This window comes from Xyrauchen texanus, chromosome 38, assembly GCF_025860055.1.
Source record: "Xyrauchen texanus isolate HMW12.3.18 chromosome 38, RBS_HiC_50CHRs, whole genome shotgun sequence".
In the NCBI taxonomy this organism is placed as follows: domain Eukaryota; kingdom Metazoa; phylum Chordata; class Actinopteri; order Cypriniformes; family Catostomidae; genus Xyrauchen; species Xyrauchen texanus.
In genome coordinates this window covers 26,892,275-26,906,965 of record NC_068313.1, presented here as the reverse complement: position 1 = coordinate 26,906,965, position 14,691 = coordinate 26,892,275, and the positions used below count along the sequence as shown (strand labels likewise).

At 38.4% G+C, this 14,691-nt stretch overlaps 2 protein-coding genes across 3 annotated transcripts in view; one reads left to right on the top strand and one right to left on the bottom strand.

Annotated features, from left to right (window-relative positions):
* The window catches only part of LOC127632117 (neurofibromin-like), a 118,225-nt gene that overhangs the window by 66,034 nt on the left and 37,500 nt on the right, over positions 1-14,691 (top strand). The gene's annotated exons all lie outside the window — the stretch shown is intronic.
* LOC127632103 (oligodendrocyte-myelin glycoprotein-like) lies at positions 618-3,735 on the bottom strand. The gene is made up of 2 exons (XM_052110603.1): positions 3,353-3,735; positions 618-1,876 (listed from the first exon to the last, which is right to left on the bottom strand). The coding sequence occupies exons 1-2, from the start codon at positions 3,364-3,366 to the stop codon at positions 697-699; spliced, it is 1,194 nt and encodes a 397-aa protein (XP_051966563.1). The 5' UTR covers positions 3,367-3,735; the 3' UTR covers positions 618-696.

Sequence of the window (14,691 nt, the reverse complement as noted above, 5' to 3'; positions counted from 1 at the left end):
GACGAAAATTACGTCAAGCAGGCTGTGCGCGGACCGGCGAAGTATACTTTGGGCTTTAGTGCCTGCCGCATGCAACCTCTTTCAGTGCAACCTATATACAGATGTGACTTATCTGTTTTTTGTTTTGTTTTTGTTTTTTCTCAACATGATTTTGACTAGACGTGACTTATAGTCAGGTTATATTTTCGACTTTATTTCCTGAAAATACTGTAAATGTATTAAATTACCACTACCGTATAACTAAAGAGTAGTTAAAGATGTATTTTCCCTTTTATTATTTCAACATTTAAAGGCAACCTGTTGGTACAGATCCATAATCCACGTCAACTGCAATGCAGTTGTAATGATTTAATTCATAAATAATATAACCAATAAAATACACATATCTCTGTCAATGGACAAGCATAACACTGGAAAGAGCATTCTTTTTTTTCCACACCAAGAAACTAAAAACTGTATTGTACATGTTTACATTTCTAGAAAATGAGTATGCACCGTAGCCATATAGTACTAAGTCATGTTCTGAGGGCGGTAATTTTGTTGGAAGCAGGCAGAGATTGCATAAATTAAAGAATGCTCATCGTGGTAATGTAAAAATGAAAACCAATGAGGTGAGTATCTCCTTTTTTGCATTCTGTGGATTTTTTTTCCCCCAGATTCAAGGCAGCAAGACTAGTACAAGACTGATTTGCAGAATCACAAAGCATTGATAATCATTGCTGTACATAAAAGACTCAAAATAGCATTTTCAGAGATGGATTTGTGAATTTGATGACTTGTGCTCTGAGCTCTACCTGGAAGGACCTTCTTAGTGCTTCGTGTTCGGATTGTTGTGCTTGCATGTGTGGATAGGGTATGTGGGGTGGATGTGAGAAAGCCTCCACCCATGGTCAATGCTTGCTCGCCTGCCCCAGTGGCATTAATGTCACTTGGATTGTGATGCACGTTCAGCAGGGCCGACTTGGACATATACCCAGAGGTAACTGCCTGCATTGGTGCTTGATAGCCAGGATTACGTGAATCGGCACCCAGCGGTGGCTCTGTGAATGCCGCTGAATGCCAGGTTCTGCTTGTAGACAGGTGGACCTCCCCACATGTGGGCCTAGTGTAGCAGGGGCAGCCCAGCACTTTTGCATGGGTCTGCTGCATCCAAGTCATCAGATGGTTAATATTCTCCTCATCCTCACAAGCCCAAGGGTTATCTCCAAGTGTGAGGAGCTGCAGTCCCTCTAGTCTACTAAATGTGTCTTCACTTAACAAGGTAAAACGATTGCCATGCAGGTAGAATCTAGACAGCCTGAGCAGGCGATCCAGTGAGCCAGGCAGGATCTGCAGAAGGAAGTTGTGAGAGAGGTCCACAATCTCCAAATTGTAGGGCATATTTGTGGGGACCGTCCAGAATTTATTGTAACTGAGATTCAGGGCTTGCAGACTGGACAACGTGTTGTTGATGAAGACCACACGCTCCAACTGGTTGTGTGACAGGTCCAATGACTGAAGGTTCCAATGGTAGGCTGTATCATTCTTCACCAGTTGCCGGATGTAGTTTCCTGATGCACGTACATCCCAAAGAGATCGAGGAAGGCCGACAGGAAAGTGATTGAGATAGTTATAGGAGATGTCTAGAGTTCTTAAATGGTCAAAATGGACAAGAAATCCATCAAGATCTTGGAGCCGGTTATGTGATAGGTTGAGAAAATGAATGTTGTGCTGCAGGCTGTCAGGAAGTATACCCAAACCACGGGCAGAACAGTCCACAACCCTATGGCCCCTGCTACAGGCACACATTGGTGGGCAAATGGCACCAACATGCACCCCAAACAGAAGCAGCAGCAACAGGTTAGCTGGCATGGAGGCAGGTATGGTGTTGGCTGTCCTGAGGAAAAAAAGCAAACTTATCACTACCTTAAAAATTGTTTTGCTTTGATTTGATGAAACATTATTAGCATCCAGACAGACTAGATACACCAAACCTTTAACCTGGACACCTACTGGGATAATATGATTTGACCACATGGACCAAAGGAGTAAAAATTTCAGGGTTCATTTTCTTGCAATGTATCCTGCTTTGCGTATACATCCCCTGTTTGTACTCTTAGTTTTTCAATTATCAATTCAACATCAATTTCCAAGGATGAGCAATTTCATAAGCAGTTTGCTCAGCACACATTTTTGTTTCTCTGATCTTAAGATGTTGGTTCAACATAATAGCTAGTTCTTTTAAAGATTGCCCCAGAGACACAGCAATCATTTTACCTTGGGTTGGACTAACTTGGGGATCCTTGCTGAGAGCTGAGGAGTCAACATTGGCCCCACCCCTCGAAGACTTTTTTTGGGAGATAATCATTTCTTTTCTAACGTAGTCTTAATGTATCCCCTTCCTTCATTCCTCAGCTTCAGGTTTCACCCCAGTACAACAAGATACCTGAAAGGTGTAATGACTTGTGCCTGACAGGCTACTCAGCATTACAGGCTTTATATGGTTGAGATTAGTGGTCTGGGTTAGAGCATTGGTAGCCTGCCAGGAACAATTTTTGTCACCTTTCTGTAATTTGTTAAAAAAGAAGATCAGAACGGCAGTTGTGTTATGCATGAGCAAGGTTGGGACAATCAATACAAGGACATTTTAATTCAGCAGCTTAAGATACTTTTTTTTTTTTCTGTGTATTACAATATATTGTGTGATTGCAGTGCGACCTGTTGTTAATAGATGCTCTTAGTTCTCTCTGTTGTTAATAGAGGCTCTTAGTTCTCTTTCTCTCTCACCAGGTTATGCTGACAGTTTTGAGTTCCTGCCAGGAGCTAAACAGTACTCCTGCAGCAGTGAGAGGCTAGCACGTAGCTTTGACAGCAGTGCCTGCATTGTGCACCCCCCACCTCCCCAACCCCACGATTATGGGGCATATTAAGACAGCGTTACATGCTGAAGTGAGACAGCACCGAACATCTATGTGTGTCGACGCCATTGTTTCACTCTCAGTTCTAGAAAGTTCTGGGTTGCCACAATGGTACACACGAAGCCGAAAGCATTAGCAAATCCCTTAGTAATCAAAAAGCACTGCAATGTTTGAGTGTTTGCCAGCATTATCCAAAGACTTGAAACTAAACCCTTAGGAAAGTGTTAAAGTTTGCTTGTGTGTACACATGCAAGAAATTGAGAAAATGAAGCATGAGCTCTGATTAAGTCGTCCCTCTTTTGCGAAAAGAAATGTCCTATTGCAGTCTCCATCTGACCAAGCGTCACTGCATTTTGTGAATGATTATGCATGCTGCGTGACTTGACAGCCCATAGAAACCTAATTGCATGTGTTCTATTCTCCAATATGCTTGCCAGTCATGTCATATATCTTACCTGATTCTTTCCATCACTTTGCAGGCATTTTGTCTGTCTCTCACTCTCTGCTCCCTCTCGACTTATTCCCAGTAGCCTCTTCCTGTTCCCCCTCTTACTAGACCAGCAGAAAGCGAATTTCAGTTGCTTAGTTGGTTTCTGTCCTATGTATTTCTCCACTCTTGTTTGACAATTGGGTCCTTGTTCTATTTTGCTCCCTCACTCGTTTTCACATAGGTTTTCTCTCTCGCTCTCCTTTCTTCCCCGACCCGTACATCACCTCTCACTGGTAGCAGTGAGTTATTTTGGTTTAGATTATCTTAGCCATGTCCCTGCCTTTCCCTTTCTCCAGGCATGGTCGTGCAATTTGTTTGCACTCCTGGATGGCATCCACTGCTGCTGGCTGCCTGCTTACCGCACCAGCATCAGGGCTGCCTTTGAGAGGAGGTGGAGGGAGGAAGATAAGACCGAGGGAGGGGAGTAAAGGATATTTGGATGTCGGGGGGGGGGGTTGTTAGTGGAATGCAGCACAGAGACTGCTGCTGATGTGGCGGGGGTGGGGATGCAGACTTCAGTGTTTTATATTCTGAATCTGCACACGCAACCAAATCATCTCTCATTCTTCCCTCTCTCTTGCTCACTTACACACACACACACAGTTTTGTTCTGTATATCACAGTCCTTGCACACACAGTCTCTCATTACTCACTGCCCGTTGCTTTGATAAATTAAAATCACCTGTGTTGCGATGGTCATTGATTAATCTACCCGTTTATGACACAGCTATGCAGCTAATGGTAGGGGATAGCGAAACATGGTTTATGCCCCTATGCATTCACGGCCTCATGTAGGTGACGGTTGTTGATTAAGGTTTTTCATTTAATTTCTAGCTCTGTCAATATTTACCAAATAATATCCTCATGGAAAGTTTGATGGAAATAATTGTTGACTAACTGAGGTGTAATATCAAGAAAATTACTAGATTTATGCCACAACAAGATCTTAATATTCATGTCTAATATTGCAGTAAAAATTGCAGTCATGAACTTACATGGACTACTTTCACACCATCCATCCATCCATCCATCCATCGTCAACCGCTTATCCTGTCTTTCACACATTCCATCATAAAATACAATATAAGATGGCAACTGATGCTTACTATGGCCAAGGTTAGCATGCTAGCATTAGCACTATGAATTCAGGATGTAAAATTACAAATTACACATTATATACTCTCCATATATGGTACTAGCTTCTTTTACAATTCTCATTTGTTCCATTCATGCATGATTTGAATGATTTTTATTGAATATGCTGCCTGAAGCACAACAGCTATAGAGACAGAGCTGTTTAAGGATTCAGACAAGAAATACCAGCGATCGCAGACAAACAATATATTTTCTTATTTGCCTATTTGTGACATATAATGTTTAGAATGAAAAAACATTATTATAACGCTTTACACCGTGTTTATAAGTATAATGTCCTAGTGAACCAAAGCAGAGCTCATATAGTTAGAACAATCTAGGAAAAATTGTGTCGTCTTCTGCCTTAGGACTGCACCATAAGCATAACCAATAGAATACATCTGATCTGCACCAAAATCGAGGCGTAAAGAACAACATGTTGTTGTTGTGACTGTCGTGTGGGTCTGATGTAGCTGATTTCAATGCGCAACTATGGCGCAAAAGGTCAACACAGAAAATATCTGTCATGTCCTCAGCTGACGTTGATTCTTGAACGGTTCGATTGTGTATAGTATCATGCATACTTGGATAGAGAGTAGGGTTGGGCGATGTCCCCTAAATTGGCAGTTGACGATGTTGACAGTAAAACATCGCGATGGACGATGATATCGTCGGTGGGGTGGGGCGGGGGTGGGGGGGTCGGTGTGGCGGGATTATATAATTTCATATAATTTTCAAAAATTATATTTAAAATGATAATTTTGTTATTTTACTAACCCAACTAATGACTCGTCGGCGCTTTATCAGTAGGTTGCACGACACGTGAAGCATTTTTTTTTTTTAGCTTTCACTTAAGAAGAGTTGTGCACTTTTTATTTTAATATATCTCTTTACATAAATACTATTTTCCACTTAAAAACTATAATTTCGTTATTTTACTCACTGATGAGCAAAAGGTCGAGGCAGAAATGACCATGTACCTGCAGGAAATGGCCATTGATGGGGAAGAGGACCCGCTGACTTGGTGTAAACGAACGACAAAAGGTTTCCGTTCATGGCAAGATTAGCACAGAAATATCTGTGCATATGTGCTACCAGTACTCCATCAGAGCGGGTCTTCAGCACAGCGGGTAGTGTAGTTACTCCAATCTGCAGCTTATTAAAACCAGATAAAGTGAATATGTTGGTATTTCTGGCCAGAAACATCGAAATTTAAACATGGTCTATGGTGAAAGATATTAGAATTCTTTACGCATTTTTTGCCCTCCGTTGCGGAGCTATTCGATTTTGCATATTATTTTTTAAACGTTCATTTGTGTAGTTCATATGACCACTTTACAATATTTCAATAACATAATTTATTTTGTAGCCTGTGCTGAAGTTAATTGTGCTGCTAATTATAAGTGAAATGTTAATGCTGATTTTCGGTCTGAGTGTTGCTCCAGTTTTCTTGTTCTTTATTTGTTGTTCTTCTATGTTTTAATAAATGTGTGTTATTCATATTCACCTTGTTTCTTTCATTTGATTTGACATTATGGATTTATGGCCAAGGAAATCTTTCTTTAAAAGTATTAACCAGACAAAAGTTATTTGACGTTCGCTGGTCTGGGTTTATCTTAAACTGCCGCTTCAGTGTATACAAGAGCTATGTGACAATGAGCAAGATTTTCTGACACTACATCTACTAATAATTCATTAATAAAGGCTATTTTCTTGTAGCCTACAACATAAAATATTTTAATCTAAATGTACAGTGTAAGACATGTAAAAAAAAAAGACAAGAAGCTAACAATGTCAAGATCAATATTTGTGTAGCCTGCCTAACACGGTATTTTCACAGACTAACACGTCACGTCTCTGGCATATACTACAGTATTTAAAATAGCATATATGCATTAGTTATATTCTCAATTTAATTTACAGAGCAATCCCTGCAAAGTTTTTAGGTTAACTATAGAAGAGACTTGGATTAGTGAGTCACACTAGCAAGACTCGCAAAAGGGGGCGTGGCATCACGATGGTGGCTCTACATCGTGATGTTGGTCAGCCATTACGATGGACGATGATATCGTCCATCGGCACAACCCTAATAGAGAGAATAAGACTGTTGGTCAAAAACATGCTGTAGTTCGATTATAACCACCCATGTAAACACTCCTTGTTACACTGAAGTATCTTTTGTGAATTTGTTTTCTTATGTGAAGTATTTTCCTTGTGTTTATAGTTCCTACTAGGCAAATTTGGCTCACTTGGCTGGCTGTTTAGCCTTAAGGGGTACCTTAGTGGAAGGCACTGCATTTTATTTAATCAAGTTAATAGAACATGTGAATGTCCTACACAAAATGTGTGGTTGCATTGGTCAAGTGGGAGAAAACACTTCTTTTTTTCCAGTCGATTAGGTTAATGTGGGATGATACTGTGGTCTGTCATGCTCCATTTGTCTCCCATCTGTTTCCCTTTAGTGTTCTGAATGAGTATTTGCAATTTTCAGAGCCCAATGAGGTATGAATTTAGCAGTGGAGCTAAACAGCATGGCAACACCGATCAGATGTGAGAGCACCTTCATAGCAACATATTAAAGCTTTGTTAGAGATTGAGCTATTGAACCAAAACATTTTCACAGTTAAATGCTCAGAACTGGATCTTGTCAGGAAATTAATCAGTTGATTTAATAACCCTTACAACAATGTCCTGTGTTGATCAGTTTTTCCCATAGGATATTGTGATAATTGGTGAGATTATTAGGATAATTGGACCCTGTAGAGGGGTCCGGGGGCATGCTCCCGTCTAAGTATTTATTTTACATTTTAAAGTTAAATGCATCAATCTGGTGCAAATCTATGAAAAACTTTGTGTTCTTGTAAACAATTTTGAGCTCTAGTAGTAATTTAATCATAAAATCATTGGTTGTATAGATATGAATGGTGATGACACTGCAAAAAAGTCACACCCACAAAGCATAAACGAGACTGAGATTAATGCAGTTCACAAAACACAAAATCGACTAGAGCATTCGTTTGAGCTAGGGCACAACATTAAGCATTGTTATGTGCTGGGAGTGAGAGATCCTTTGCCATAGCAACTGCACAAAACACAATGTTAGCAATCTTATATGTTATTATTAGAAGTATAAAAATGTTTTTGGTTCATTATGAAACTGTGGCGGGTAATTAATGGGAGATACTGTGGTATAGTCATGCTATCATTTCGAGTTGAGGGGGGATGCGAGGGGATGCAATCCCCCCTGTTGCAAGAAATACCAAAAAGCATTCCCCTTATAAAACCACCATCCCTCCTTCCTATCCCCTTTAGATAAATGACAAATAAGGGCGATTAGCTGGTCAGACTTTGATTCCGACATGTGTGATGGACATGGTTGCCAGATTTCTATATGTGAAATCCCCCAATCAGATCTGGACACTTGTACAGTTTTGATATATGCTGCCATGGTGACGCTTTAGTCCAGGGATGGGCAATTATTTTGGTAAAGGGGCCACCTCGGGCTTTAAGTAGTGCTCGTAGCCACATTGTATTCCTTTTGAGATACAATGTTCTGCATTGATTTGGTTTTTGTCATTTTTAAGCCCAGAAATCGTTGTGTACTCAATTTTCTGAAGTGTATCTATGACTATTCTGCAATTGCCGAAAGTATTGTATTGCTCTACAAAGGTAGATACTTTTCTATCAGGCATTAAAAAACTGAAGAAAGGCTGAGCTTACACATTTATTTTATCATCTCTACATCCCTGTTAATTTATTATTCAATTTAACAATCTCTTCATCAGGGGTCTGTTTTAATAAAACAAATTACATTTATAGAACTTTGAATGTTTGTTGAAAAGCGGGTGAGTTTACTTATTTTTAAGGGTCATGATGCAGGTCTACTCGATGGTTTGACTTTCAGCACACAACTGAATAACACCGGCTGCATGACTATGAAAAATAATTAGTGCAAGAGTTAGATTAAGATACAGGTGCGAAGGAACTTTAACATTTCTAAATTGCATAAATAAAAATACTAGGTCTGTCAATCGATTAAAATTTGTAATCTAATTAATTACATGGTGTCCAGATTAATTAATTGCATATACAAATATTTGCTGAGAAAGCCCCTCATATAACAATAATTCAATATATAATGATGAAATAATTATACATGATTATCATTGGCATAAAACATGGATGAGCGCATTCCACTCACAGCGGGAGCATTTTATTGGTATGGTGTGTCCCTGTGTCACGAGTCATTTGAGGTCTTTTTTCTTTCCCAGCAGCCTGTTTGGCTTTGTTGATGAGCTTATGCAGGAATGAGAAAAAGAGGAGCAGATTATCATATTCTCCTTTGTACTCTGAGAAATAGTGGTTGTGAAGGTCCTTCAGGAAGTAGTAAATGGCCTCTATGGTCGCTAGGTACGTGTCTGGACATCCACAGCAATCCATTTCACAAGTAAATTTGTCAATCAGTTTGAGATTTATTATGAGGGCTTGTTTAAGGACACCTGTGTCAGACATGCTTGTGTAGCATCTCTGGTGCGTTGCATCATAAACATAACAATTTTAGGTCACTGTGTCAAGTTAAATATAGTTTAATACTTTTAATACTCTTGAGATCCCTTAGTTTGGATTTGCACTCAGTGTTTTGAACGCAAGAACGTAACGCATGTTTGTGTTCTGTCTGCTGGATGGTTGATTTCTTCACTGTATAAACTGCACGTTGCCCACACAGCTTAAGTTTCACTTACTGCCCTCTGGAGTAAACAGGTGGTACTACAAGCTTGCATTTCTCAGGAATCTTCCATATTAGTCTGGGGGCATTGCGATTAATTGTGTTAATTTTTTTTAACGCAATATTTTTTATAAAATTAATCGCACTGAATTAACGCGTTAAATCGACAGCCCTCAAAACACATATACATATTAGTCTCTGGCTTGCTTTTGCTCGCATGTTAATGATGCAGAGATCTACTTTTAATTTAATCACTGAGAAGGTTTACCTGCACCAAACATCACAAGCAGCCTCAAGAATGGACACAGAGTAGCCGTATAACACTTTTCCTTGAGCTGAATATTGCACTACAGATCGCTAAATTTGTTCAAAGTTGAAAGCGAGATAGAAAAAGCACACTCGTGTGCATGGTTGCCAGATTGCACAAAATAAGTTTAATACTAGGCATAATATTTCCAATTTGCGCAAGGATAAATATCAAACTGGGGGTGTTGCGTCTCTTATCTGGTAACCCTGAGCATGTTAAACGCTTGTGGAGATGCGTTAGGTCCCAATGCAAGTTAACTGAAATATCTAAAGAAAAAGAAAAATGCTTTTACGATAAATGAGCCACAGGCAACATTAAACCATGTGGAGGGCCTGATTCAGCCCACGGGCCGTATGTTGCCCATGTCTGCGTAGTCCCACAATATGGCAACCTTGAGCACGCAAGCTCTCTCTCCACTGCAAAAAAAAAAAAAGACGCTGGGTTTCTGAAAACACTGGCAGGTATGTTGGAGTTTGCGGATAGTTGACTTGTCCTTCCTACTGTTCACACGAAACTTGCGTGACAAATTTTCAAATGTTTCAGGCACTTTCATACAGTGTCAAGTAGTAGATTGGAGTAAAAAAAAAGTGTGACTGCAGTGGGCAAGCGATCTAGAAAAAAAAAAAAAACGTTTCATGATCATAACGTGGATTCTATTCACAAAATTATTTATAAAATACGATTACAGAGGGCATGTGTCCTAAGGGTCAATGAAGTGATGCTAATTTTTGTCCAGATCTATTAAATTAAAAATACATGAAAAATGCAATTCACACAAACCACTTACTTGAAGTCACCCCTTCTATGATGAACACTTGTTAATTGCTGAGTTTAAAATTATATTGATATTTTTTTCAGGGGCTTAAAGTAAAAAATGTCATGTGGTGTCCAGAGACAGTAAAAAAAAAAGTCAAAGTCCCATTCAAATCTGAAATTCCTTAAAAAGGAAATGTATATTTTATAATTTTTTTCTTTAAAAACTGGAACAATTGTTTTTAAATATGATTACAAACACTTTTGTCCACCAAATCAAAGTCATTGGGTGTAACCAACATGTAGGAAGTTATTTTGTAGTTTATGTTGACCATAAAAACCATAAAACAGAGCTGGCACCTTTAGACCCTTAGTTGTGAAAAAAAAAAATATATTTTTTTTTTACAGTTTTATGAAAAAGCAAATTTTGTTTTTTGGTGTAACTCTGAGAAAACGTAACTCTGAGAAAACGTATTGATATTTTCGACACAAAAATTCATAATATTTATAGAAACAAATGTATCTTGAAAAATGGGTTTTATTCATATATATATATATATATATATATATATATATATATATATATATATATATATATATATATATATATATATATATATATATATTAATATTATTTATTTTTTATCATTGTAGCATTTAGAAACTTTTGAATTCAACATTTTTTTTCAAGGTGCTGTGAAAAATCAAACTAACTTAACATCTTATTTCTGTATGGCTAGTTAATATTTATGAGTAAACCACTTTACTGATATGGTACTGTGCTTATAGTAAATATGTTTGTTACCTGCTCCATACCAGATATTTCTTTTCTTTTAGCACTCTTAGTGATTTAGCAATAATTGTGATTCTAGGAATATCTGAAGCCAAGCCAGTTTACTAATATCAATCATCATTGGAATAGGAAGCATATTACAATGTTACACATGACTACCTTCATAATTTATAAAGGTCCAGACTTTTATTCTACATTTTGGCCTACTTATCCTTTTGCTTACCATAGTTTTCTCCTCAGTGGTTAGTTAGTCTTTCTTAAAAAATTAACTGCTTATTTTTTATTAAAAATAAATAAATAAATAAATAGCCCTGACACAAACTGCTACAATTGTAATGTAAAGCACCAGAAACAACATGAATATCATAAAATTTCACTTCGTCGGCCCAAAATTTTACTTTGGCGACTGCAGAAAAATGTTTAGTGTAGGAAAAAGCCTGCATTTTATCACTGTGTGTTCCCTGGAAATCTAACCCATGACATTGGTCTTGCTAGTGTCATGCTCTACCAGTTGAGCTACAGGAAATCAGATATGTGAGATTAATCTTGTTGCACAGACCATGTTGTTGCAACACTTTCTTTTTAATGTAAAATGTACTGCCACCAGAGCTGCTATTCGGTCTGTTTTAATGATGTTCACATAATGTTTTTTTTATTTGTATTTCCACCATAGAAATGTACACAGTGGCTGCAGCAATTCTGTAATGCACTCAGAAATTGTTTGGTTATACTAATGATGTGCACAAGTAATTGAGTAATAGAGTACTCGTTCTGCACCAGCTACTCGAGAATTAAAAACACTTCTCGAATATCGCAAATTCATTCACTGTTCCCTTTGAATGTCTCACCAAATCACATAGTTACAATTGACTCCGCTGTGTATCCACTTGAGGTGTTGGATGAGAAGATATATAATGGCATCAGTGCTACTAATCCTAAGCCAAGTTATATTACAAGGCAATACTTGTAATATTTAGGTTCTTATTGATTTCTACTCTATTTGTATATGGTTCCTGTTGGAGTCAGTATCTGCTTTTATAGTGGGAAAAAATGCGAAGTTAACTCTTAAGCTGATCAGACAAGTATGTGTGTGTGAAATCTCTTAACACAGGCAGAGTGCATTTTATAAAAAGTCTTTCACCTTTCACCACATGTTTTTCTGAATAATAATGTGAAATTATTGGGTTAGAGTACTCTACTACAAAATTGCATGAAAATGCCCATCCCTAGGCCATACCTGCTACATGCCATCTTCCATTCTCACACATGCATTCACAGATTGGAAGTGTTGTATTGTTTTTGTCTGAGCTTGCCATATGTCAGCAAGTTTTTTGGTATGTGTTTACAAAGACAACCCATTTCTTTTTAATAACAACCACCCTTTTACCATTTACTAATTTATGTATAAATCACTTCTTTTCTCCATGGAACACAAAAGGAGATTTTAGACCGTGTCCTCCTCAGTCACAATTTACTTTCATTGAATGGAGGTGAAAAAAGATGCAATGAAAGTGCATTTTTGCTGAGACTAACATCAGTGTCTACTTCTGTTGAGTTCCATGTAGGAAAGAAAAGACATTGAGGTTTTGAACAACTTTAAATGAGTAAATGATGACAGAATATAAGGCCCTAGTTTAAGAGTAAGCTTTGGAGAACAAAATGTTATGAGCAGAAACTATATATTTTCAAGTGAGATTGGACCTTAATGAAACCGTAAAGCCGGTAAAGATTATTGCATTTAAAGCATTTATATGACAATGTCAATTTATTTTAGAATGCAATTATAAGCCTATTTGTTTTCCCCATTGAGTTGTTAGTAGGGGTGGAAGCAGTAAAAATTGTCTGGATTATCGAGATTAAGGCAGTGGTGGAGCTGGAGGAACAAACCCAACATCTGTTGTTTGGAGGGGAGCAGGTTCTTCCGAAAGTGAATCAAGATCTATAGACACTAAAGTTGGAATTGGTTTAATTACGGAGTCTGTGCCAAAAGATGGTGATGGACTCATGTCATCAGTCTGCTCTGTAAATTCTTGGATGTCCACTGTAACTGCAGGGTTTTCTTCTATAGGTGGTTTTGTGTCTTGAGAAACCATGAAACTTGAACCTGGTTGGTTCTCATTTTCTTCTATCTTAGTTGGGCTTTTAACCACTGGTTTCCCATTGAGTTCTTGGAGCTCATTCAGACTTTGTCTGGCAAAGGTACTTCCTTGCAGTATGTCCCCCATGAAAACGTCCTCGTTTATGTTCCTCCGAAGTGTCAGGTGTTGAGAAAGGTGTCTGTCAGATATATCCATTTCTGGCAAGTTGGGTTGAATCTCGCCATCCAAAAATGGCGAAGGTCCAGCCCACTCGGGATTCTCTAGCTGCCTTTTCTGGATTTTATGTTTATGTACCAAGATAACTAGGATCGCTATGAACATCAAGATGAATGTGGTGCCAATCATGGCTGCCACAGCAGCACCAGGGTTCTTTTGATGCTTGTCGTTTGGTGAGGCTTTTGATGGAGGTTTTGTGGCTAGCTTAATGGTGTTTTTTTTGGTGGTATATGTTGTTGTGGATGTCTTAACAGTAGGCTGAACTGTGGATCGAGTCTGAAGTTCAGGACCATGAGTATCACTGTCTTTCCATTCTTTTGTGATTTCTGGCCCCTGTGTGGATTTCACACCATCTGTACTTAGTCCAGTAATAATCTTATTGAAATCTGTTGCAGTTATTACTGCAGAAGTGTGCTCATGAGTCATTGTGCTTGGTTGGACTGTAGTGTCCATTGGTAGCTGCACAGTATGAAGATAATTTGTATTTGTTGTTTTGTCATCTGTTCCATTTATTTGAGGAACATATAGAACAGGGGAATCATAATTAGAGGCTGAAGTGTTAACTTGTGTGATTTCCTGTGTCTCCTCTTCTGTTGAAGTTGAAGGCAGTCTGGTTGTCTTTTCCTGTGGCAAATTATCTGCCTTTTGGTTTTTGGGGACCTCTTGGACAAATTCTGTAGTATTTTGTATCTGCACAGTAGAAATATCCTGTGGTCTGGGTGAGCTTTCTGTTGGATTTAGTAGTTCCTTTTGTGGAGTTAATACCTCTTTCGACACTATTTGTTTTCCAGGCTCTGTTGTTATGCTTAAGTTGTTTTGACTGTCATCTATGTTCCTTTTTGTCATCTTATTCAATGTCTCGCCTTCACCACTGGAAGTCTTCACCCGGATGCTTTGCTGCTCTGAATGACTTGTGCTTGTAAGGTGTTGCCTCTCATTGCTGCTTGAAGTTGAAACGTTTTCCATACCAGAACGATCAGTGTATTGCTTCTGTCCTGATGGCTCATCTGCTGTGCCTTTAAGTGTGGGTTGGACAGTGAAATCCTCATAGTTGTTGATAGTTGTACTCTGTGTCAAATGGCTATTTAGTCTCCATGGTAAGAAGAAGAAGAGGAAGATGACGAGCGGGCAAAGAATAGTCCTCATGATGTCCTTAGGATGTCCAAAACCTTGCCAAAAAGAGAGGTATTTGCACATGACAAAACAGTCCTCTTGTGCAATGAGTTCTGATTAAAACTTAAAAATCTTAGTTTAACTTCCAGAACATATTGCAAAC